Genomic DNA, 24,028 nt, shown 5'->3' with positions numbered 1-24,028 from the left:
TGTGAGGAAGAGTCCTACGATTTACTCGAGAAAGGCGCTCTCTCTCGGATTGACGAGTGTGCTGGTGCTGGTCCAGTTGAGCGTTGCAAGAGAGACGAGCCGGCGGGGAATGTTGTTCCTTTCAACGCCGATCAGGTTTTCCAACGTCAGTGTCGAAACTCCAGACAAGATTAACGATGGTAGACGAGCGAGTTAAGGCTGTCCAAGTGTTTGAAACTCTATGGTGATGATTCGAAAGGAAGATGTAAAGAACGAACAAGAGAATGTCTATGCAAACGAAAGGACGGTGTCTAGACAAGCACAAGCAAGCCCAGTGCCAAGGCAACGAGCGCGGCGAGACTCCAATCAAAGCCAAGGCTCAACGCCGACGCTGAAGAGGTCGACGTGGCATTGGACGGCTGCTCTAACTGCGTTACCGTCAACAGGGCCACCCTTCCATCCTGGACCGGCTGTCCCGGCAGCGCCACGTCCGGATGGTTGATCCCCTGCGACGTAGCATTTAGTAGCACCCCCGCCGGGATCCACTCGAGCTTGGTACTCCAAACATAACCCTTGTAGCTGGTTGTCGCATTCTTTGTCGCATTACCCGCGAGATAGTCGCGTCCACGGTTGTACCCATCGCGCTGAATCATATGCCCCAACGCTGCCGATTCTTCCATCGACGCAGCGATGAAGATGGCGCCAGTGAACGCCGAAGAGCCGTTCTGCAGGAACCAGCGGAAATGGTTGTCGCCTTCGATGGATTCCTTGCACGTGCCAAAGCTAGGATCGCCATAGTTCCAACGGAGCACGCCGTTGCCACCGCCGTAGTTGCCCTGCTGGCGAATGCCAAATCCGTCGCCGAGGTTGGCGTACTGGTCGCTGCCGTTGACGTTGCCTAGACACGAGACACCAAAGTTGATGGATCTGCCAGTGGAAACGGATAGAGAGTCAGCTTCGGTGAAGATCACAGCGCGGGCGGAGTGTATACAACATACGTGGCATAGCGGAGGAAGCCTTCCGGGCAGAGCACTTCAGCGGACGAGTTGGACGAGATGATGGCGTTGATGGGCTCGCCTGGTGTGCCGTCGAGCCAAATCTGGCAGAGGGCGTGTGCGGAAATGAAAGGGTGGGGCCAAAGGCAGGATCAGTACACGTCGATGGAAATGAAGTCATGCGGAAATGGAGTCATGATCTGCAATGCGGGCAGTGATGGTGGGTTGATGACACTCACCGTCAGCATGCTTCCATTTGTGGCGTTATTGGGGTTGAAATATCCCTGCTGCGGTAGAGGGTTCATCCTCGAGGTGTTGTAGCGTTGAAAGCACGATCTGAAGACATCGCTGCCTTCCACATCAGCGAAATTGCTGCGCTGTTGCAATGGAAACGACGAAAGCGAGGCTGGCGAGGCGAGAGCGGTTGGAACTAGAAGCGTGCAGAGCGCTACGAGATAGAGTGCCAGTTTCGTCATGATGGCTTCGTAGGCTGACTCGCCGAACGAGCGATAGATACAGAGAAGAGTGGTGTGATGAAAGCGGGATCGAACACACGAACACCGTTTGCGGATGGACGTTCTGATCGTAATGCTTCAGGGCAATCGGAATAGCCGGTGGCGCAGGCAGAATCGGAACCGGTCGCACTTCCAAGCTTTTTGGGAGAACGGGATGCAGCGAGACGTATCGACAGAACGCGGCGAGGCCGACCACTCTGGACGGACGAGATGGCTCGAGTTACGTTCTTGCAGATCGACTGGTGATCAACGCTCTGAACGAGGAGTTGTGCTGACAGCAGCAACCGCTACTGAAGCTCAGCGAGGTGGTGCCAAGAGTCTATGTCGAGATGACCGCGGTCCGTGATGATGAAGAGACAAGTGTCCGTGATGGCGCCGAAGGTCGAAGAAGATGATCTTAGACGAAGACGAAAGATATGCTTGGCAAGAGAGGAGTTGCAAAATTCGCCGCTCGCCAAGCCGGAAGATTGGCGACAAGACATGCTGAATGTGCTGATTATGGGTGCCGAGAAAATCATCATCAATGCCAGCAGCAGCAGCTGCAGCTTGCATCAGCGTCAAGTAAGAGCGCGCGCGTCTCTATCTGATGCCGAGACCTTCTTGCCGTCCCTGCATGTTGAATTTGGATCTTAGCCGCAGGCTCAGTCAGGCATCTCCATCTCACGAGACATAATCACTTCACCGTTCTGTGAATCGCAGCACTCTGAACGTGTATATTTCATACCACTCATTCGCTGATTCCTGTAAGCAATGAAAGGCAAAATGCGATGGAGCTCGAAAGCAGCGTTCGCCAATCAAATGTTCAAAAAAAAAAGAAACAAAAAAGAACGCAAAGCGAGAGCAGAAGGCTGCAGGAGTTTGATGCGCGCTGAGATCATACTGTAGCTTCCGGCCCTAGCTTTAACAATCGGTAAACATGAACGGACTTAACAACCTATACACACGGAAAGATGGCTCACATTCGCTTCTTGATCTCCTACACGAATTCTGTTTGCTCGCGCTTAACGGCAGAGCACTTCGCCAGACGGCCTACGAGGCATTGTCTCGATGTTGCCGGACTCGACCCGATGAGTTTCCGAGTCCGGTTTGGCTTCACTCTAGTTCCTGATTCTTGGGCGACTCGGAGAAAGCAACAGGCCAAAAGAAACGAAAACCGGGATTTCGGACGGTTATTCGGAATGAGCCATATAACAAGCTTCGAGCAGCGGAGTTGGTTTGGTGTAGGTCTAGACCCCACTATGCAAGCTGCAGCTTTGGTCGTCCGCACGTCTGTGCTCCGTCACGATAGAAGCAACCACGTTGTAGGGGTCGTGACGCGTGGCTGTTCCCACCCCCGACCTTTGACTGCAAAAGCGGGACTGCCAGCACAGTTCACAAGAAGAAAACGAAGGTGACCGAGACAGAGCCACCCCCCCCCCCCCTTTGAACCCCGGCACTGGAAAACTTGTTCAGTCGCAGTTACCTGGTTGAGCAAGCATGGCGGCGTGCCGGTCAACTGGTTAGAACGGCGTCGGATTCACTGGTGCGGCAGCACAGAACAGCGAAGCGGGGATCGAGGTCGAGATCATTGCGCACTTGCAAACGGGTTGTTCGCGGCTTGATGGTCCCGAGTGTTCTCAGGCGTGTCAGCGCCAAAAGCCGGGACAGACGTGTGTCCAATGGAAATCGGGCTCGCGTTGCTCGTGGAATACGTCCAGAGCACCGCAAGCGAGCTCGAACCCTGAGCTTGGATCTGCAACGCTGGGGGGAGCGCGTTGTGCGATGCGGTCCAAGCTACGTAGTTCAGATTGGCTGGAAAGGGCAGCACGAGTCGGCAAGGGCCTCGAACCATTGTGTGTGCGGACTTTTCGGGAACGGCCACCCACCTTCGGTACAATAGCAGACTAGGATGGACGACGCCTCCGCCATCTTGGTCCCCGCCCAACGAGAAAGGCGGCGACGATTGCACCGCAATAAAGTCTTACAAAGATGCTTTCGATGCAGTCGCCTCGCTAACTGATCGCAGCCGAAGCTGAGCTGGCGCCCTCTTGTCGACTCTGCCTATGTTGGTCGTCTCGGGTGCTGGTCCCCAAGTCTGTCTTCTGCTCAGCGATCGGATCGCTGCGGCGACGCTGTTCTTCGCTGTCGTTCTCGGTTGTCAGGAAACAGAGGGGCCAACGGCTTTGCGAAGTCCAGCTCCATTAGTGATTGTCGAGTGGCAATTGTCGGGTGTCGCTCCCTGTCTCGACGGGCCTTCCGAAGCCAAAAAGTGCTTGATTCTTTTTCTCCATGTTGTCGCGGTGGATTTTGCTTTTTCATGTGTGCGAGCGGGCGTGAATGACTCTCGGGCTCCGAGCTGCTTAGATTCAAAGGCAGCAAGCAGTCCACGAGTCGTTTGCAACACTTTTAGAAAATACTGCCCCAACTCTCGCAGCTCAAGGCACATGGACTGTCTACTTTCAAAAAGCTGACATACATACAGGCTCGCTGTACCTGTCTGTACCTCTCGATCTGCACCCTTGGCGCTCTGTTTCCCCCAATCGGCCTCGCCGCCTTGGACGCCTTTCCCCTTTCTTTCTCACACGCTCGCCTCGTTGCTACGCTCTCCCACGATGGAATTGCGCTGCGCAGGGAGTGTATAGAGTCGCAGCCCTCAGAACAAGCGGAAGCGGGGTTGTCAGTGTCTGTTATTGGTTGTGTTCAGGTTCTGAGTTGACTGGATTTTGGGCCAAGATTGAGATGTCGGCCTTGCGGACTGCTGGCTGTCCTGCATTTTTGACTCCGCTTGCGTGGTGGTGCCCTCCGGGAGGCGAAACGGCCTGGCAGGTCCAAAATGCAGCTTTTACTTGGGTCTCTCGCTCTCCTCCGCCGTTTGCTCCAGCTCGGTCGTTGTGGCGCGCCGACTGAGAATATCCTGTGGTCTGTCGGTCTGTCCGATCCAGATGGTCGGCGTCTGTTTGTATGGCTGCTCGCTTCGTTCGTCCGTCCGTCTGTCCGCCCACAGAAACACACATACCTTCCGCGCCACGCAGCCTCTTTCCCTCTTTCCCTCGCTGTCTGTCTTTGAGGTTGGGTTTTGCTGTGCGTCGACCGTTGCTCCGCCATCGTTACGGAAGCGCCGCCTGTCACCGGATCAATTCATCCTCACTATCACAGCCGTCGTCGTCGCCGTCGTCGTCGCCGCTTGGCAGCAAACTCAGCGCAGCACCTCAGCCACTCGCGCCGAAGCTTCGTCCACTCATCCGCTCTCTACATCTAGCTCTGCTCACCCCCATCTAATCCTAGCGCCACCATCAAAGCTCCTCTTCGTTCATTTCTATAATCCTCGTCGACCTCTTCAGCTCTGCTTATTACTTTGTTCGCTTCGAGCTGCTGCCCACCATCACGCACATCATCGCCGGACAACCACCGTCGGCTTGGCCATTGCCAGCGGTTCCGTCCTTGATCACGCTTAGGACTCAGCAGCAGAAGCAACGCCGTCACCACCACCGGCAGGCTCAACCTGGTGCGGCCTGAACGATCGCTCTCTCGCAACCTCGGCAACCACCACTCTCCGCACTTGAGAGCTCTTAGCTTCGGTGTCGCCACTTCGCTCGCTGCCCGCTGTTCGGTCACACCCCGTATCGCAGTCCAAGCTCGCTTGCCACCGCTCCCGTTCTGCCAATTCGCAAACCAACCATACCCAAGCGTAAATTGCATTCTCTACTGCATTCGACGCTGCAGCATTCTGGTAAGAACAGCTGCAATTGGTTCTGAGGAGTTCTCGAATTCATCTCATCGCCTTCCGACATCATCGTCGTGCGCCCCACAGCACTCCAAACCAGATGTTTGCATCGCACACCTAGCTCTTTGCTCCTACTCTCCTCGGCCATCTCAACGATCTTTTGCCAAACTCGCGCGCTTCTCTGCCATCTTCAAGGAAACGTCGATTCCTTCGCTGCCCTCTCTCCTTTGCTAGCCAGTCTCGAGTCCCGTGGCTCAGTGTGTGTCCAGCGTCAGCGCGCTAGTGCACCCTCTGTTTCCAGACGACGACCATGTCGTCACCACCCAGCAGCACCGCGTCTACAGCGCCCCCCGGAGCCGGCTCGTCTCGCACGCCCGCTGCCTCGGCAGCTGCGGCTCTCCATACGACTCCATCTTCCACACGCTCTCCTACCGTCTCGCAACCATTCATCTATCCTATGCGATCCGCCGTCAGTCTCAAACAGCCCAACCGTGATGCCTCGACATCACAGCCGCCAGACTCGACAACGGTTGTTCCCCCCACCTCCACTGCATCACGGCCCACCTCGGCAGACGGGTCCAAACCACCCGACTCCGAACCTGCCAACATCGACGAAGGCCGCAATCGTCCCAAAGATGTAGACAAGGACGCCGATCGCGCCATGGGAGAAATGAAGGTTCCAGGCGACGAACAAAAGGACCTCCGTGATCACCTTGAAGAGCTCACCACCACCCGCTTCGAGTACGTCAAGACCAACGATGGTCACATGATCCTCACAGGCAGAGGCGGCAAGTTGGCGCGGTGCGAGGACGAGCCCATCCACATTCCAGGCGCTGTCCAGTCCTTTGGATGTATGGTCGTCGTTCGTATCTCGCCAGAAGGCGAAATGGCGGTGCGTCAGGTCTCGGAGAACGTCGCCGACATCCTAGGCGCCTCTCCCTCCTACCTCTTCAGTCTTCCCACCTTCCTCGACCTCCTCGATGAAGAAAATGCCGACTTGCTGTGGGACAACATCGACTCGCTCGACCAGTCCAGTCAGGATCTCGCAGAGTCCGGCCCCACTGTCTTTCAGTTGCGCGGTTACAACATGGCCAGCTATGACGAGCGCGTGACTCAGGCCACTCAGCGCACAAGGTGGAGCACTTGGTGCGGAGCCCACATCCCAGATCGCAGAAATGACGGCCCCGGCGAGCTCACTGTCATCCTCGAATTCGAACTCGTCATCGACGAGGCCAACCCAATCTCCACCTTTTCGCCACCCACCACACCGCAAGAAGAGCGCTCACGCGCGACCACCGGCGGTCCCGGTCTTGGTCTTGCTGCCGGTCACCAACGTTCATCCCATAGCAAGGGCGCGAGTTCGGGCGCCGAATCCCCCTCCATCAGCATAGGAACCGTCCACTCGGTGGACAACAGCTCATCGATGCGCGATCCGCGTGCGGGCCTCGATGGCCTCGCCTACACACCCTCCGCAGAGGAGCTGCGCGAATCGACAGAAGCATCCCACAAACCGCTCAAGGCGCTCTCTCGCATGCGACGCAACGCCGGCATCAAGCAACAGACGCGCAGTCGTCGGCCTGCTGTGCTCCCAAGTACAGGCGGAGGCGACGGCACCGGAGGCATGCTCGACATGTTTGGCATCCTCAGTCAGGTCAACGACCAGCTTGCAGCCCAGAAGGATCTGAACGAGCTCCTCAAAGTGCTCGTCGGCATCGTGCGTGACATTACTCTCTTCAGCCGTGTCATGATCTACCAATTCGACGAAGCCTGGAATGGCCAGGTCGTCTGCGAGCTCGTCGATTGGAACGATTCGCACGATCTGTACCGCGGTCTCCACTTTCCCGCAACCGACATACCCGCCCAGGCACGCGCACTCTACAAGATCAACAAAGTGCGTCTCCTCTACGACCGCGACCAGCCCACCGCACGCATGGTTTGTCGCGATCAGGCCGATCTCGATTTCCCCGTCGACATGACCCACGCCTTCATCCGCGCCATGTCGCCCATTCACATTAAGTATCTCGGCAACATGGGCGTGCGCTCCTCCATGTCTGTGTCCATCACAGCCTTTGGCGAGCTGTGGGGTCTCATCTCGCTCCACAATTACGGTGCACATGGCAAGCGTGTGTCGTTCCCCATCCGTCAGCTCATGCGCCTCATTGGCGAATCGGTCTCGAGTAACATCGAACGTCTCAGCTACACACGCAGATTGTCGGCTCGCAAGCTCATCAACACCTTGCCAACTGACCAGAACCCAAGTGGCTACATCATCTCTAACGCCGAGGATCTGCTCACCCTCTTTGATGCCGATTACGGCGTTATTGCCATCGGAAACGAGGCCAAGATCCTCGGCCCGCTCAATGCCAGCCAAGAAGTGCTAGCTGTCACCGAGTATCTGAGGCTCAAAAAGTTTGAGCATCTCGTCACATCGCAGGATGTGCGGCGCGACTTTCCCGACATGTTCCTGTCTACGGGCCTACATGTCATTGCCGGTCTGTTGCTAGTACCCTTGTCCGGCAGTGGTGTCGACTTTATTGCCTTCCTGCGCAAAGCCCAGCTGCGCCACGTCAACTGGGCCGGCAAGCCGTTCAAGGAGAACAAGCAGGGTGCGGCGGCGCTCGAACCACGCAAGTCTTTCAAAGTCTGGTCCGAAACTGTCGAGGGTACGTGCCGTGCATGGAAGGACGAGGAGCTCGAGACGGCCTCTGTGCTCTGCCTCGTGTATGGAAAATTCATCTCGGTGTGGCGTCAACGCGAGCAGGCGTTGCACTACAACCAACTCAACCGCCTCTTACTCTCGAACGCGAGCCACGAGGTGCGTACGCCACTCAACCACATCATCAACTACCTCGAGCTGGCGCTCGACAGCAGGCTGGATGAAGACACGCGCGAAAACCTCAGCAAGTCGCATCTCGCCTCCAAGAGTCTGCTCTTTGTCATCAACGACTTGCTCGACCTCACCAAGCAAGAAATTGGTAACGAGCTCTTTCTGCAGGAGCCATTCGATCTCGCGGCCACCGTGCGCGAGGCGGTCGAGATGCACGAATGGGAGGCCAAACGACGCAAGATCGACTTCTCCGTCACTACGGATCCCGAAGTGTGTCTGGTGCTCGGCGACAAGAACCGCGTGCGTCAGGTCATCACCAACACCGTCACCAACTCGGTCAAATACACCAGCGAGGGTCAGATCAAGGTCTCAATGCGCAGACGCACCGAAGACGAACGTGAGGCCGAATTGCCACCTGGCTGTGACATGGAGGTCGAGCTCGTCGTGAGCGACACGGGCGAAGGCATTCCGCAGGAGAAGCTCGAGGTCATCTTTCGAGAGTTTGAGCAGGTCGAATCGGTCATCGCTCAGCCAGGGCGTCAGGATCAATCGGATGTTGAAGGAAGCGAGGCAAGCGTTGTGCGCACCGAACAATCCGACAGCGGCCTTGGTCTTGGTCTCGCCATCGTGGCCCGCGTCGTCAAGAATCTGGGCGGACAGCTACGCGTTGATTCGCTCGTTGGCGAGGGAACCACGTTCACCTACTACATTCCCTTTTGCTCCTCCGAAAGCACTACGCCCACCGAGGTGCCTCCTGTCACCATCGGCGGAGGTAGCGGCAAACAAAGCAGTGACACGATCTCCATGCGACGGTCCAATTCTATTGGCAGCGGCAGCGCCAGCTCGGCAGGCAGGAGCGAGATTGACTCACTCGTCGAGGCCATTCAAAAGCCCATCCTGCGTGATCAGAGCATCGAAGATGTCACACAGCAGAGACGCACGGCCGAGGGTCTTTCGCCTGGCCTCGGTGGCGTTCCGAGAAATGTCTCGGCCTTGAGCTCTCAGAACCGACCTGGCATGCCAGCGAACCGCACTCGCTCGTTTGACAGCGGTTCGCACCCCGTCGAAGGAAGCGGCGTTCCTGTGCGTTCGGTCAAGATTCAGCCTCAGGCGCTCGATGCTAACGACCGCGCGGGTCGCCGAGCTCCCAATCATTCTGCTTTCATGTCGAGAGCTACAACGAATGCAAGACCCGCCAGAAGCAACATGAGCGACGCGCAATCGTTCAAGGCCGAGGTGGAGCACCGTGCACGCGAGAATGTTCCGCACCTCACCCAAGGAGCCCTGCCCACCCACGCTCGACATTCGCGATCGGACTCGGCTAACGATTTACCCGCCCCTCCTCGTACCGTCGATGCCGCTCGGAGCGGTCTCGACGTGCCTTCGCCCGACGCAGACTCGCCAGGGTCGGAAGACGCGAACGCATCAAATCGCGCAAACGAGCGCCGTTCGTCGTCGTCGTCAAATGCTGCCAAGCGTCGCATGGCGGTCATGCGTGGCTTGCACAAGTCTCCGAGCGCTCGCTCCGAGAGGATTGCTCCGCTGCGCGTGCTTGTGGTCGAGGACGATCCCATCAACCGCATGATCCTCAAGAAGCGACTGGGTCTTGATGGGCATACGACGCTACTGGCGGTCAACGGCGAGGAAGGCGTGCGGCAGTTTGAGCAGGACGCCAAGGAGATCGATGTGATCCTCATGGATCTGCAGATGCCAATCTGTAACGGCCAGGAAGCGTGCATCCGTATCCGCGAGCTCGAGAAAAAGTGGGCCGAGGGCGGCGAGCAAGCGGATCGCCCGGCTGCACAGGTGCTCAACGGTCGAGTGCCTATTCTGGCCGTGTCTGCGACACTGGTGCCGCAGATGCGCCAAGAGATGGTCGAGATCGGCATGGATGGGTGGATCCTAAAGCCGATCGACTTCGCCCGCCTGGGTGCGCTGCTCAAGGGTCTGTTGCATCCCGAGGACCGCGTCGCCAACCACTGGAAGCAAGGCTACGTTTGGGAAAAGGGCGGTTGGCTCTCAGAACCAGCGCAGCGTTCGGTCCCGGTTATCGCCTCTTCCATCGCAGCGAACAATGACGGTGCAAGCATGGCCACGCAGAACAACATTGCCAACACCAACTCTTCTTCGAATCAGTCTGCGCTGCCAAGCCAGCCTATCAGTTCTCCGAGCGCCTAGTGTCCAAATTATTCCATGATAACGGATTGGGGTGTGCTATGCGCAGTATTATACACAAGTGTGCGCGATTGCAACCCTGCAAAGGCAGTCTCGCTTTCTTTCTTTTTCTCTTTCTTCTTTTCTTCAACTTTTCAATCTCTCTCTCTCTCTCTCTCTCTCTCTCTCTCTCTCTCTCTCTTGTCATCATCAAAACTTGTGCTGTTCTTTATATCTCATATGGGCTCATATACTCGGAAGAATCTTTGGGATGGGTTACGGTAGATCAAGATGCGTGGATTGTGTACGTGTGGGTCGTCGAGCTCTAGTTGTAGCGTACGAATCATAAATGGTGGCGAATACGTCTTGCTTGAAGCGTGCAAATTCGACTTGAGACGTGTACGCTTTGCTCAGGGCTCAGGGACTTTGTAGCCCTTGCAGGTGTGAGCCTGTTCGATGACCGCCTCGGTCTCGATAGCGGTGGTGACGGGGACGATGTAGGCCTGGAAGAGGCGAAGGACGTCGTCTCGGGCGGTGTCAGGGTACTTGGGATCGTTGAAGAAGAGTTTCGAGTAAGCGTTGGCCTTCTGTTGGACGCGCCTGAAGAGGTTGACTTGGACCTTGTTGTCGGTCAGGAGTTGGGTCACTTGTTTTTCGATCTTCTTGGGATCGGCCTGGGTGCCGACTTGGGAAGTGAGGATGTTACAAAACTCTTCGTTCTGCCACTGGAACTTGGCGAGACCGATTTCATAGCCTAGGAGGACTCGAGCCGAGACGAGATTGTTCAGGCTGGCATCGAGGGAGGCGACAGCAGCAGGATCGAGGGTAGGGTCCTGCTGGAGGTGGGCCCACAAGCCAGAGAGATAGGTGAGGATGTTGACCGGATCCTGAGGACGACGGCCCGTAGGAAAAGCGCCGCCACCGATCGTACCCTGTGTCAGCTCAGCATCCCTGGCCAGAACGACAGGGGTGACGTAGCCAGTGCCAGCCGGGAAGGAGGCGGAAGCGTCGAAGATGGCGCCACCCTTGGTCTTGAGCCAGTCCGCGGTGGGTTTGTCAGGAACAGGGAAAGTTTCGGCGCGGTGGTGAGTGGATTTGAGAACCGAGATGGTCTTGGTCGTTTCGGCAGGAACGGCTCCACCCAGAGCAGCACGTGCGAGGAAAGTGTGGACGATAGGCGATTCGTAGCGCTGCACTTGGCCGCGAAGTACGTCGAGACGGTCCTGTGCCTCGAGCTCTGGATCGACCCCTGCCTTGGCTTGAGCCTGGAAGTCAGGCGCGACCGGAGCATCAGCAGGGGCAGACTCGACACCGTGGACGAGAGCCATAGCGGCAAGAACAAAGACGGTGAGGAAAGAGGGGATCTTCATTGTGGAAAGTGAATTTTTGTTGGATTGACCAAGGAATGGGCAGCGAACAAAGCTTTCGGAGACCAGCAAGGGCCTGTGTATATATAGTTTCTCGATGCCAAGTTCAGCTCTGATCTTTTGGTTTGTGCAGTGTGAGTTGCACCTTCGAAGTCGATGGTGATGAGAAGTGGGTGGGTGGGGACGCTTGGCCTAAAGCCTTAGCAAGTCAAGCTATTCAAGTGAAATTCGCTCCATGTCGCAACTTACCGAGCCGGGCCGCTACACAGTCATTTGAACTGTGTCAACTAGCTCCGGACCGTGCTCCTTGCAACTTGAATAGCGTGACGGTGGGCGATCAGGAGGGGTTGGTCCCACCTCTGGCCCTCATCGGTGGGGCCGACATGCAACGCTCGGACCCGACCGCACAACGTTTCAGCTCATCCCATGAAAAGGCGCTGCGGCGGGGACAATACAGTACGAGGCGAGGTGCAGATCCCACACGTCGGAGAGAATGGCAGGTTGGGCGAACAGGATGATTGCCATTGTTGACACTTGTCGCCGACGCCCGACATTTGACAGTCTGCAGAGAACAGTTTACTAATTTCATCGCAGCGATTCGCTCTGTTTCCGATGCGTCACACGCCATGCACGCCGCTGTTTTTGGAGTTGTATAACTACCAAATTTCCAAGGCGAAAGAAGCGATTATCTCCGCAAAAGCTGCGTGGCGGCGCTGTTACGTACATGTGGTCCAAACAGCTTCGGATTCCGATGTGGCACAGCGCTACTCTGCTGCCAACGACATCGTCAAACACGACCTTGCTGCTACGTTCTTGACCACCATTTCTACTCAAAAGTGCCCGCCCTTCGGATGCCAGTGTCCCAATATCAACTCGGCGTGGACGCTCTGACACACGCCTTGGATCAAAAGCTGCCATCATGCCCAAGAACGCCGTAGCTGAAAAGTAGGTTCGACCAGCATCGCTACTCAATTGGAAGCCAAGACTGATGCCCCTTCTTTCCTCTCCTTTCTGCACCTTTTTTCAACTCATTTCCGTCAGCGTGCTCGGTACGATTGGCACAGTCTTGTGGTCGTTCCAACTGGTACCCCAGATCATCAAGTCGTACCGTGCCAGGGACACCGACGGTCTCTCGGCATGGCTGCTGCTCATCTGGGTCGCAGGTTCCATCCCGCAGGGCACCTACCTCGTCGTCCAAAACATCAACATCCCGCTCATCATCCAGCCGCAACTTTTCTCCACTTTCGCCATCATCGCCATGGCCCAATGCTGGCGCTACTCGCACGCCGTCTCGACACGCAAATGCGTCGCCGGTGCCCTGGCGACCGCCTTGATAGCCGGTGGGTGCGAAGTGGCGTTTTACTTCCTGTGCAAGCTCGGCGAGCATCGGGGCACGTCGGCGGGCACCAAGATCATGGGCATCGTTGGCGCGGTGCTCATCGTGGTCGGACTGGTGCCCCAGTTCTACGAGATCTGGAGGTTCAACGAGGTCAAAGGGATCAGTCTTTGGTTTCTCGCCATCGACTGCTCCGGTGGTGTGTTTAGCTTGTTGAGCTTGGTCTTCAAGGAGAGCTTTGATGGCATCGCTGCTGCCAAGTAAGTCCAGCCTTATCTCTCGTCCCGATTTCCCGAGTCTTTCATTACTGACGCTTTGGTCGAGATGTGCGTTGCAACACAGTTACATCGGGATCGTGGTCCTCGAATTGGGCATCTTTGCGTGCTACCTCGTCCTCAATCCCAAAGCCGCTCGCCGCAGGCTCAGCGAGCAACAGCAACATGCCGCACAAAGTGGATCCGATGACGCACCGACAGGAACATCCGCAGCGGCTGCACGAGGCGAGCACGACCTCGAACAAGCAGACCCAGCCACGACAAGCAGCACAAACGAGACGACGCCAGAATGGTCTCGGCACACGACGTTTGACGAAAAGTCACCGCCTCTGTCCTCAACCCAGCCAATTAGTCCGATCGACGCTCGCAACGCGGTGCTCGAAAAGCCAGTATAGACCACATTTACACATCCGCACCACACACTGTATTTGTATCTCGCACGCATCCAGTTTATTGTACACAACGGTCGCGCCAATCAGCCTTCGTATCCTTCCTTGATAAGCCACCTTTCGATATCCTTGATGATTTTGTCGTCCTTCTGACCATTGGCGTCCATCACGGTGACTTTGCCCTGGTGAGCCGCAGTATTGGCCCCACCATTCGCCACGATCAGCGTGTTCAGCTTCGGATGCTTGCCAAACAGCGTCAAAGCGGAAGCGTCGTCAAGATCCGAAATCACCACCAAACCAGAAATCGCGGGTCGAGCGCTAAACATGCCTCCGCCGCCAAAGATCTTGCTCAGAAATCCGCCTCCACTGCTACCACCGCTGCTGTTGGGCTCGATGTACGAGCTGACGATTTGAGCGGTGGAGGTCGACGAAGAGTCGGCTGTATGATGGACAAACAGCACCGGTTGACGTTGGAGGTTGCTGAGCCTGATCTGCGAGTGCAGCTCGTCTGCCAGACGAGCGGTGGTCTTGCCCACGTCCGCGTGCGAGGTCGTGTCAGCGCCATCCTTGTCACTGCTAGGCAGGGCGAGGTTCATCTGCAAGCAGTCGTAGCCAGCTTCACGAAAGTAGCCGATCCAGGGGAACCATTTCTCCCTTTCATTCGACCCGCCCCCCAGGTTGGAGACGAGGCTCTTGACCAGCCCTTGACCGGTAGATTGCGACGTCACAAAGACCAGCGTGACAGTCTGTCGTCGAGGCGCAGCGGGAGACGCGGGCCGCAAAAGCGTAGACGATCCCTCGACCTTGCTGCCACCCGCTGCTTCCGACTCGAGAGGAGCGTAGACCGAAAAGCTCTGCTTCTGCTGGTGCATCTCGTTGTTGCCGAGGTAGTACCAGCCTCCACCGGCAGCCATCAGCCCACCACCGAGAGTCCTGAGTGGCCATCGCTTGGAGGAGGCAGTGGCATGCGAAGTTGGCGCAATTGAATGATTCGGCTGGGCATGCAAAGAGCGTGCGAGGACTGACGCTGAAGTCGAGGGGTGGATGGCGGCGACGCCGGGGCTGGCTCGTCGCAGAGTGGATGCGGCTTGCCCACGAAGCAGTTGCTGGCTCACAAAGAGAGGTGCCGACATGTTTGATCGCAGCGGCGAGGTGTTTCGAAGGAGTGATGGTGGATAAGAGAAGAAGAGCAGCATGCTGGTTGGCTCTTGCATCCATGACGCTGCACAGGTATGTGGAGGCATCCAGCTGCAGCTGACACTTGGGCCAGGCGAATAAGGATTCATCTATACTACAAATATGCTCTACGCATAAGTCGCTTCTTTAGCTCAGTTGGTACGAGCGTCCGACTGAAGAATCAGTTGCCACTGTAGCAGTGGGTATCGGGAGGTCACCTGTTCGACCCAGGTAAGGAGCATGCTTTTCTTTTTGGCTTTTTTCTGTCCATTTACCCTTTTGCTTATATAATACTCCGCGGTAGGAAGCTTCGCGGAGTGGAGCAACAGCGCAGGAAATTTTTTCGAGAAATTTGAGCTTCAACTTGAGACCCTTTTCTAAGTGGGAGGATACTGAGCAGCTCGACTTGCTTCTCGTCCAGCCTCTCTGCCATAGCCTGTGCCCCCTACCATTGCCATTGCCATTGGCATCACCATTACACTGCTCCGGTCGCATCGAATACGACTCCATTGCATCAGGACCAGGCTTTCCTTACATTGAACAGAGAGTCAGCTCCTTTCGTTGGATCAACAGCCGGGCGCAACGGGTGGCGCAGCATCACACAAGCTGGACTCTTAACGCTTTTGCTTGCCACTTTTGCATTCGGGACGTCCGCAACCAGTCACTATGGCAGATGCACAGCAAGCAAACAAGGCGCATCGCAAGGCCAAGACCGGTGGTAAGGCGGAAAAGGGCAAGGCCAAGCACACCAACGGCTTCAATCCGAAAGCCTTCATCTCTGCCAACATCAACGTCGCCCAGAAACAGATCCTCCGCAATGCCGAAAAGGACCAGAAACGCTTCCACGTACCCCTAGCTGATAGAACCCCCGAAGACGAACCGCCTCCCATCATTGTCGCCGTCGTCGGCCCAGAAGGGGTAGGCAAGACGACGCTCATGCGTTCGCTCATCCGCAGATATACCAAGCACACGCTCGCAGAGATAAAGGGTCCCGTCACGGTCGTCACGGGCAAGAAACGACGAGTCACCTTCATCGAGTGCAACAACGACATCAACAGCATGATCGATATTGGCAAAGTCGCCGATCTGGTGCTGCTCATGATCGATGGCTCCTTTGGCTTCGAGATGGAGACCATGGAGTTTCTCAACGTCTTGCAGTCGCATGGTTTCCCCAAGGTCATCGGTGTGCTCACCCACCTCGACCTCATCAAAAAGGCAAAGACGCTCAAAGCCACCAAAAAGCGCTTGAAACAGCGTTTCTGGACCGAGATCTACGATGGCGCCAAGCTCTTCTACCTGTCGGGCATCATCAACGGTCGATATCCCGACACCGAAATCCAGAACCTCTCACGATTTATCGGTGTCATGAAGTTCCGCCCGCTCATCTTCCGCAACGCCCATCCCTATGTGCTTGCAGACCGCATGGAAGACCTCACGCCAAGAGAGGAGATCCGTGCCAACCCCAAAGGTGACCGAACCATCACCGTCTACGGCTACCTCCACGGCACGAATCTGCGAGCATCACAGAGGGTTCACATTCCCGGTGCCGGCGACCTGTCCATCACTTCAATCGAAAAGCTCAACGATCCATGCCCGCTCCCCACGCAAGACAGCGAGAAGCGCAGAAAGCTGTCGGACAAGGCCAAGCTCATCCACGCTCCCATGAGTGACGTCGGCGGTGTCATGTTCGATAAGGATGCTGTCTACATCAACGTGCCTGGAAACTTTACCCGCCAGGGAGAAGGCGCCGAGCCAGCAGGCGAGGGCGAAAAGATGGTCATGGATCTGCAGGATGCGCATACCACGCTCGACAACCTTGCAGCCCATGGGGAGCTGCGACTGTTTGACTCGGACTCTGATGGTCTGCGATCTGGCGATATCGCTGTCCAGCAAGACGGAGACGATGCCTTCGAGTACAGCGCGCCTACCAAGGGCAAGCGTGTGCGAAGAGCTGCTTTCGACGACGTGCTTCTCGACGACGACATGGATGATGATCAGGATGACGACGAGGACGGCAGCGATGGAGGCTTCGAGGACAGCGACGATGACGATGACGACGACCAAGGTCAAGAACGTCGTGCGTTTACACGCAAAGCCATCGAAGCGGATGAGGCGGACGGTCCCGCAACTAAGGACATCCCCTTTGCCGACAGTGACTCCGACATGGGTCTTGGCTCAGACAAAGATGAGGATGAGGACGATGGCTCGGACGAAGAGACCGCGAGCGCGATCAGTGAAGGCGATCACGACGAGGTAGCCCCATGGAAGCGCGACCTGGCCGCACGCGCTGAAGCCACAGTGCGCGCCAACAAGAACCGCAAGCCCATCGACCTTGCCCGACTCATCTACCACTCGGACAAGACGCCCGAGCAGATCGCCTCTGGCAATGTCCACAGCGACGGCGACGGCGATGACGAGGCCGACATCCGCAAGATGGCCGAAGACGATGATGACGGAGACGACTTTTTCCGACCAGCCGATGGCAAGCCTGCTTCCTCGAAACAGGTCGAGCCGGAGGATGAGTATCAGGATGTGCCCGATCAGGCGCGTCCTCTGGCCAAAGCTAGCCATCTGAGCCATTGGGCAGAGGAGCGCGTGTTGGATTCGATCCGACGTTTCTTTATTACCGGCGACGAGCCTGACAACTTGGAAGAGCGCAAGGACGGCAAACGCGGTCAAGTTACCAACGGTGACGACGAGGACGCTGAATCCGCTGACGAGACTGCTGCTGGCGACGAACACGACGACGGCGACGACTCTTCGGAAGAAGCACGCGCCAAAGCCCTCGCTGCTAAGAAAGAAGCGCTCAAACGCCGATTCGACGAGCAGTATGACGATCCGGACGCTGACACCAAACAGGACTGGTACGACGAGCAGAAGGACGCGCTCGCCGCGCAGGCCGCGCTGAACAAGGCCGAGTTCGCCGCGGTCGACGAAGAAGTGCGTCACCAAGTGGTCGGCTACCAGCCGGGCGCGTACGTCCGCATCGAGCTGAGCAAGGTGGCCTACGAGCTCGTTGAGAACTTCGACCCGGCCTACCCCTTGCTCGTCGGCGGCCTGTTGGCAAGCGAAGAGTCGTTCGGATTCATCCAGGTGCGCATCAAGCGTCACCGCTGGCATCAGAAGATCCTCAAGACAAACGACCCGCTCATCTTCTCGCTGGGGTGGCGTAGGTTCCAGTCGATCCCCATCTACTCGCTCGACGACGGTACGCGCAACCGCATGCTCAAGTATACCCCTGAGCACATGCACTGCCTGGCGTCGTTCTACGGACCCGTCTCGGCGCCCAACACGGGCTTCTGCGCGTTCAACACGCTGTCGACCGCCACGCCTTCGTTCCGCGTCTCGGCGACCGGGGTGGTATTGGACGTGGATTCCGGGTCGCAGAAGATTGTCAAGAAGCTCAAACTCACGGGTACGCCCGCCAAGATCTACAAGAACACGGCTTTCATCAAGGACATGTTTTCGTCTGCCCTCGAAGTGGCCAAGTTTGAAGGCGCGCACATCAAGACGGTCTCGGGGATTCGCGGACAGATCAAGAAGGCCTTGTCGAAGCCAGAGGGGCAGTTTAGGGCGACGTTTGAAGACAAGATCCTGATGTCGGATATCGTGTTCCTCAGAGCGTGGTATACGATTCAGCCACGCAAGTTTTACAATCCGGTCACGTCGTTGTTACTGTCGCCGGCGTCGAGGGGTTGGCAGGGGATGCGGTTGACGGGCGCGGTGCGCAAGGAGCGCCAGCTCAAGGCGCCCAACCACATCAACTCGAGTTACCGCGGCGTGGAGCGCACCGAGCGCAAGTTCAACCCGCTGCGCGTCCCGCGCGCCCTGCAGGCCGAGCTGCCGTTCAAGTCGAAGCCCAAGCAGATGGCGGGCGCCAAGTCGACCTCATACTTGGCCAAGCGCGCGGTGGTGCTCGAGGGCGACGAGAAGAAGGCGCTCGCGCTGCTGCAGCAAATGAAGACGGTGCAGCGCGAGAAGGAGGAGAAGCGCAAGCGGAAGGGCTTGGAAAAGAAGGGCGAGAAGATGAAGCTCGCCATGAAAGATGAGGAGATTCGCGCGCAGAAGAGGAAGGCCGAGATGAAGGAGATCTATCGTATCCAGGGTATGAAGGCTCAGACGGCGGCCAAGAGGCAGAAGACCAAGTGATTGGGATAGCGGGTCACGGGAAGAATTCTCCTGCACTTGGCCACACGGCTTGACAATGGCATTGTGTTCGTTCTTGCGCATCATTGGGTGCACACAACGGGACGGCGTCTGCTTGATTGTGTTTTGATCTGATGCGTGCGTGCGGGTGTGATTCTTCCCTGCAAATGAACTCTCAGTGGTGTCTTTACTGCAACCCTCGGCCCGACCAGCGGTGGTGATCGTTCGGGTCGATTGCGGCCCCACGCTTCTGTCCTTCTGTCGGGCACAAAGCATCGTCGGCGAGATTCCGATTCCGTTTCCGATTGTCCTTTCGCACTTCATCAGAGCAACCATCGGCGGTAGCTCTGATACTGTACGTACGCGCACCGGACGCTTTTTGGGTCTCCGTTGCTCTCCAACACACTCGTCGGTGTTGAGAGCTAGTTCAAACCGAGGGTTTAGACGCCGGTTGATGTGGCTTCAGCTCGCCATCCGATTCACCTTCGGTCGCAGCACTTGCTCCTTTTCGTTGCGCTCTTCTGCTATATGCATCAATGCCTATATTCTGTATGCTGTGTCTCGCAATGGACAAAGGGCCTTCCTTCACTCATCGAGGTTAGTCCCCGAAAGCGAACCGCGCCGGTTCGTGCACATGCTCTCATCTTTCGTCTATGTATGGTCGCCGGAGCAGGCACGCGCCTGGATCACCGAGGCCCAGACCCACTGTCTGCACGGCAAAGCACTTTCTCAACTCCGACCCACAACAAAGGCCACTGTACGCCGTGCATCGGCTGCTCCCTAGCAAAACGCAAATTCCCAGGAACGTCCCAAATCCGGCATGCTAGTCTCCAGTCGTACATTGCCCGGCAGCGGGCCCTGATGTGCTCTCGACAAATGCAAAAGTACCCATTGATCTTGCGTGTTCGTCTTGAAACGCAGCGCGATTGTCATACGAGGACAGAACGAGGTTCCAGTATTACGCGCAGCACCTCCTAATCGTTCGTCCACGCAACGGCAAAAGGTCATCGAGAAGAAAATCGCATCTTCTTTTTAGTGGCTCGTCTGGCCCGCCACTCCGCCTCTGTGCCGCTCGATTTGCCAGTCACATGCACATGGCAGCTTACTTCTCCGCCCAATTATCAAACGGCAAATCCAGCCAGCCCTCCTTGATCCAGCGACTGCTCATGGGTCCAGGTGGATGAGCTCAAACAGAGCAAGATCGCCTGAATTTCCATCTGCAAGAGCCGCCCTTCGCAGGCGAGGCCCACAGCCAAATAAAACGCCATGCTCGGTTATCCGAGCTGTTGGTCGGTTCACCACTCGTCCTCTGCCCTAGCTCAAGTCAGAGCCGGTGAAAAGAGGGTCCTTTTGGCCGTGTCCCGAGCTGAAAGGATCACCCGCGCCGTCCTCGTCGCTCTCGACGCCTCGCCTCTCTCTCCTCCCGACCTTCTTCCATCGGCCACTGCCGCGCTACCTGCTCCTGGACGCGGAGGCCTCCGCCACAAACTCTATCCTTCTCCTCCCCCATTATCACCGTCCACCACGCTCGAACACGGCCCACCATCTCTCCGGCGTTGCCTGCTGCCCTGTGTCCAGTAGGACAACGCCGGCGGTCCGACGCAACGAGCTGAAAAACTCGAGTCCTTCTGTGGCCGGATTGTTGACCGCGTCGAAGAGCTCGCCGCTCTTTGCATCCATGGGATCCCTTCGAAGCAATCGCAAGGTGTTGCCCAACTATCTACTCGATGACTACGTTTCCACTCCGGACACCAAAGGAGCATCCTCCAGCCACGAATCGAAGAGCTCCCTTCCGCGTCAGACATCCGCAGGCGAGAACCCTCAGCAGCACGTTCCGGATGGGCTGGCGAGTGGATCTGTCCATGGCAGTGGGAGCGACATCTCCGCTGGGCCTCTCGGATTCCTGCCCCGTAGGAAGAAGAAGCTGAGGCAGGCGTGTGTCTACTGTCGACGCTCGCACTTGGTCTGCGAAGAGAAGCGACCCTGCCATCGCTGCGTCAAGCGAGGCATTGCAGACCGCTGCATCGATCTCCCACAAGAGGGGCAAGCGCTGCAGGAACACGCTAGAACGGGAGCCGCGCCAGAGCCGAGCTCGGGCACTAGCTCGCTGAATGATGGCTACGTGTCGCCACCTTCAGTCGCTGCGGGCCCAGGCAACAACATGGCTTCAACGTCGTCATCCAAGCATGCCACCGACCCGACAAGGACCGAAGGCAACCAAACGAAAAAGAGAAAGGCTCGAGCCGAAACTCCTCGTGACTCAATCGATTCGCATCAACACCTCAGCCGTGAGGGTCTGCATCCCGACCTCAGTCGATCACATGTTGACTTAGCAATCACAAATGCGGCAAGTGCATACGTGGCGGCCCCTGGTCCTGAACCCTCCAACTCGAATGGCATGCCAGGTGGTCCGGCCTCCGCGCTGAGCACCGCCATGCCTCCAAGCTCCGGCTCGTTTGCACCAATGCCGCACCAATCGATGCACAATGTGCAAGCAGAGTCTTCGGTGTCAGCGAAAAACGCGCCGTCTCAGCTGCTTCAGACCCAGCCCATCTTCCAGCCTCCTTCCTCGGCAGAGCTCGACTCGCTCTTCTCGACCTACTTTTTCGACGTCGCAGATGCGTTCAGTGCGCGGTTGAATGGCGCACACCCTCCAGAGATGCATCCCCCGTTTGCGCCGCGCCAGGGACCTCCACAGTATCCGCATCATCAAGTGCATCACCCGCCAGGATCGCAACATCATGTCAGCCTTCAGCATGCAAATGCAAGTACTTTGCATTCCGCGCACAACCATCGACTCGAGTATGGCGTGAGCTCTGGCCCCGATCCACGCAGCTTCCAGCCGGCTCCGTCCCTAACAGCCTCACCACAGCATCAGCTGCGGCAGATGGACACCCGCAACGTCCGCGGCCCTCAAGTCGCATCGTCTACGAATAGCCCCGGCTCCAGCATTGCCGACACGGTGGCTGTGCCCGTACCATCCGTTGCAAGGGGTGAAATTCAAAAGCAAAGTGGAGACCGTCGAGATGACACTGTCGATGATGTGGAAGAGCCGCCGGCTCGGCAGCGGCCTGGCGACGTATACTCGCCCTATCCATATCGCAAAGGGTATGGATCCCTGATGCGGTACATGACCGATCAAAATTGGTCGGAGCAGTCGATCCGGTCGGTGGAGGCGGCGCTGTCCAAGATCCGAAGACTTTGGTTCTCGCTCGAGGACAACATCCAGCCATCGAGTTTGATCCAATTACAGGCGGAGTGGGCAGGTAACGTTCGCTATTTTACGGAATCAGTGCTTCCGTTCACACCTGTGCCCATGGTGGTGTGCCGCAAGGCGGGCGAGGTGTATTCGTCCAACCAGTTGGCGCAAGATCTGTGCGGTCGGAGCCGAGAGCAGATGACGGGCGGCAAGCTCTCGTGCTACGAGCTCATGACCGAAGACTCGGCGTCCAAGTTCTTCCGATTGTACGAGCTCGCTGTGGGTGGGACACAAGCGGAGGATGGAAGCTATATCCCAGCTGTTGACAAGACGCCACCGCTCTACTGGGACGCCGAGATTGTGCGACCGAACGGCGACGGAAGCAATACGGTGATTCCGACGCGTGGCATCTTTGAGATGAAGATCGCACCTTGTGGGCTGCCGTCGCTATTAGTGTGTTGCTTCGTTCCGCTTTCGTGACGCGGGATGGTCCGCACCTTTAGGCAGGTGATGGTATTGCATTGGATCTCTGATGTGCGACTGTAATTCTAAGTTGTCCAGCGTGACCGTTTCGCCGTCAACCCACTAGTTGGTCTTGTAACCAGCGCGAGCGGACAGATCCTGATCGCGGACGTCATTTTGAGCGGTATTCGGCTACGGGAGACGCAGGGTTCAAGGATGGTAGGATGGAACCCCTCTGAGATTCACCCTCGGTAGTCATGCCACCGAGACCAAATTCGACATTGTTTGGATGATCGCTTTGGGAGAATATCAAGATCTCTTCCCATGCTGCCACCGTGGCGGGTTCGTCGCCATCTTGATCGAAGTCTGGCGAAAAGTAGAGAGAAGTTTCCAGATCACCATGCTGATTACCGTGCTCTTCTCGGCGGTGAGTCACAGGGACCCACTGTGCTCTGTCGGCGTCGATCCAATCGAAATCGTGGTCTCCTTCGTCTGGCGCAAAGTCGACGGATGCGATGGCCGTGGGGCTGCTTGAATGCAATTGCGATGCGCTTCGACTGGAAAGCGCGGTGAGCGGCACAGACGGAGGATGGCGAGCGAGATCGAGCTCGGTGAGGAGGTTTTGATAGTCGATGATGCTCGGCAGAGACTGCGTGCTCTGCAATCGCCGAAGGAGTTGGTCGAGCTTGGTGGGACCGGTGGCGCGTGATACCAGAGAATGCATGGACGCGGCGATGCTGCTGATCAGGGGAACAGTGTCCCTCTGGCGATGCTGCCAAAGGTGATTGTAGAGCTTGGCAGTGGGGGCGTCTCGAAGCAACATTTCAATGAGAAGGCGCGAAACGAGCTGGCTCACGAGGTCCCGCAGCTGCAAGGGCAAGACTGTGTTCTGAAACAGATCCGCGAGAGGAACAGCATGCTCACTTCGGGTGTCGACCCATTCGAGGTGAACGTCATACTGCCTCCTAATGGTCAGATCTTCTGGAATGCCGACAGGTACAAGAGTGAATGTGACAGCTGTAGTTGAGCATCAAGGAGTCAGTAGAAAGCAGAAGCCCGCTCGAGCTCATCTACACTCGAGCTCACTGTGTTGGAGGGAAGAATGGTTCGATCCGTCTGGGTTCATTTCTGTTCGCCTCCCGTCCTCCTTGGACGGCCGCGCATGGAGATCAGAGATGTTGAGCCACCCGTGGCGCAGCTGAGGACAGCCACATCGTAATCAGTACGCTGTCCGCAACAAGTTAGCTTCTAGACGAACGCGTGCAGTTGCTCACCGAGTTGATGTCATCTATCATGGGCGTAGCTATGGTCCGCATGGAACGGTCGTCCAGGCAAAGGGGGGGATGTCCAGGCGAATGGATGGAGGCCGCCACAATGAATTGGAGAGCATATTGCTCCAGACAAGGAGGGCTCGGGGTGTGCGTCTGGCTTCTTTCAGCAACTGGACCTCGAAGCGGCATTTCAGCCAGCGAGACGTGCAAGTAGACGCCGTCGAGGTGACTGCT

At 57.0% G+C, this 24,028-nt stretch overlaps 8 protein-coding genes across 8 annotated transcripts; 4 read left to right on the top strand and 4 right to left on the bottom strand.

Moving 5' to 3' along the window:
• Positions 1–290: 290 nt before the first annotated feature.
• EX895_002744 (uncharacterized protein) lies at positions 291–1,279 on the bottom strand (the record flags this gene model as incomplete). The annotated part of the gene is made up of 3 exons (XM_029883342.1): positions 291–906; positions 978–1,078; positions 1,214–1,279. The coding sequence occupies 3 exons, from the start codon at positions 1,277–1,279 to the stop codon at positions 291–293; spliced, it is 783 nt and encodes a 260-aa protein (XP_029740377.1).
• A 4,223-nt stretch (positions 1,280–5,502) lies between these two features.
• Positions 5,503–10,197, top strand: EX895_002743 (uncharacterized protein; the record flags this gene model as incomplete). Its single annotated transcript, XM_029883341.1, has 1 exon — positions 5,503–10,197. The coding sequence occupies one exon, from the start codon at positions 5,503–5,505 to the stop codon at positions 10,195–10,197; it is 4,695 nt and encodes a 1,564-aa protein (XP_029740376.1).
• A 386-nt stretch (positions 10,198–10,583) lies between these two features.
• EX895_002742 (uncharacterized protein) lies at positions 10,584–11,543 on the bottom strand (the record flags this gene model as incomplete). Its single annotated transcript, XM_029883340.1, has 1 exon — positions 10,584–11,543. One exon carries the CDS (start codon positions 11,541–11,543, stop codon positions 10,584–10,586), a length of 960 nt encoding a protein of 319 aa, XP_029740375.1.
• A 916-nt stretch (positions 11,544–12,459) lies between these two features.
• EX895_002741 (uncharacterized protein) lies at positions 12,460–13,546 on the top strand (the record flags this gene model as incomplete). Its single annotated transcript, XM_029883339.1, has 3 exons — positions 12,460–12,485; positions 12,582–13,136; positions 13,219–13,546. The coding sequence occupies 3 exons, from the start codon at positions 12,460–12,462 to the stop codon at positions 13,544–13,546; spliced, it is 909 nt and encodes a 302-aa protein (XP_029740374.1).
• Positions 13,547–13,626: 80 nt separating this feature from the next.
• Positions 13,627–14,673, bottom strand: EX895_002740 (uncharacterized protein; the record flags this gene model as incomplete). Its single annotated transcript, XM_029883338.1, has 1 exon — positions 13,627–14,673. One exon carries the CDS (start codon positions 14,671–14,673, stop codon positions 13,627–13,629), a length of 1,047 nt encoding a protein of 348 aa, XP_029740373.1.
• A 709-nt stretch (positions 14,674–15,382) lies between these two features.
• On the top strand, positions 15,383–18,865 carry EX895_002739 (uncharacterized protein; the record flags this gene model as incomplete). Its single annotated transcript, XM_029883337.1, has 1 exon — positions 15,383–18,865. One exon carries the CDS (start codon positions 15,383–15,385, stop codon positions 18,863–18,865), a length of 3,483 nt encoding a protein of 1,160 aa, XP_029740372.1.
• Positions 18,866–20,540: 1,675 nt separating this feature from the next.
• On the top strand, positions 20,541–22,541 carry EX895_002738 (uncharacterized protein; the record flags this gene model as incomplete). Its single annotated transcript, XM_029883336.1, has 1 exon — positions 20,541–22,541. The coding sequence occupies one exon, from the start codon at positions 20,541–20,543 to the stop codon at positions 22,539–22,541; it is 2,001 nt and encodes a 666-aa protein (XP_029740371.1).
• Positions 22,542–22,695: 154 nt separating this feature from the next.
• EX895_002737 (uncharacterized protein) lies at positions 22,696–23,346 on the bottom strand (the record flags this gene model as incomplete). Its single annotated transcript, XM_029883335.1, has 1 exon — positions 22,696–23,346. One exon carries the CDS (start codon positions 23,344–23,346, stop codon positions 22,696–22,698), a length of 651 nt encoding a protein of 216 aa, XP_029740370.1.
• Between the last annotated feature and the right edge of the window lie 682 nt (positions 23,347–24,028).

This window comes from Sporisorium graminicola, chromosome SGRAM_16 (genome assembly GCF_005498985.1).
Source record: "Sporisorium graminicola strain CBS 10092 chromosome SGRAM_16, whole genome shotgun sequence".
Taxonomy (NCBI): Eukaryota; Fungi; Basidiomycota; class Ustilaginomycetes; order Ustilaginales; family Ustilaginaceae; genus Sporisorium; species Sporisorium graminicola.
Note: the sequence above shows the minus strand (reverse complement) of the source record. Positions and strands in the feature narration are given on the sequence as shown.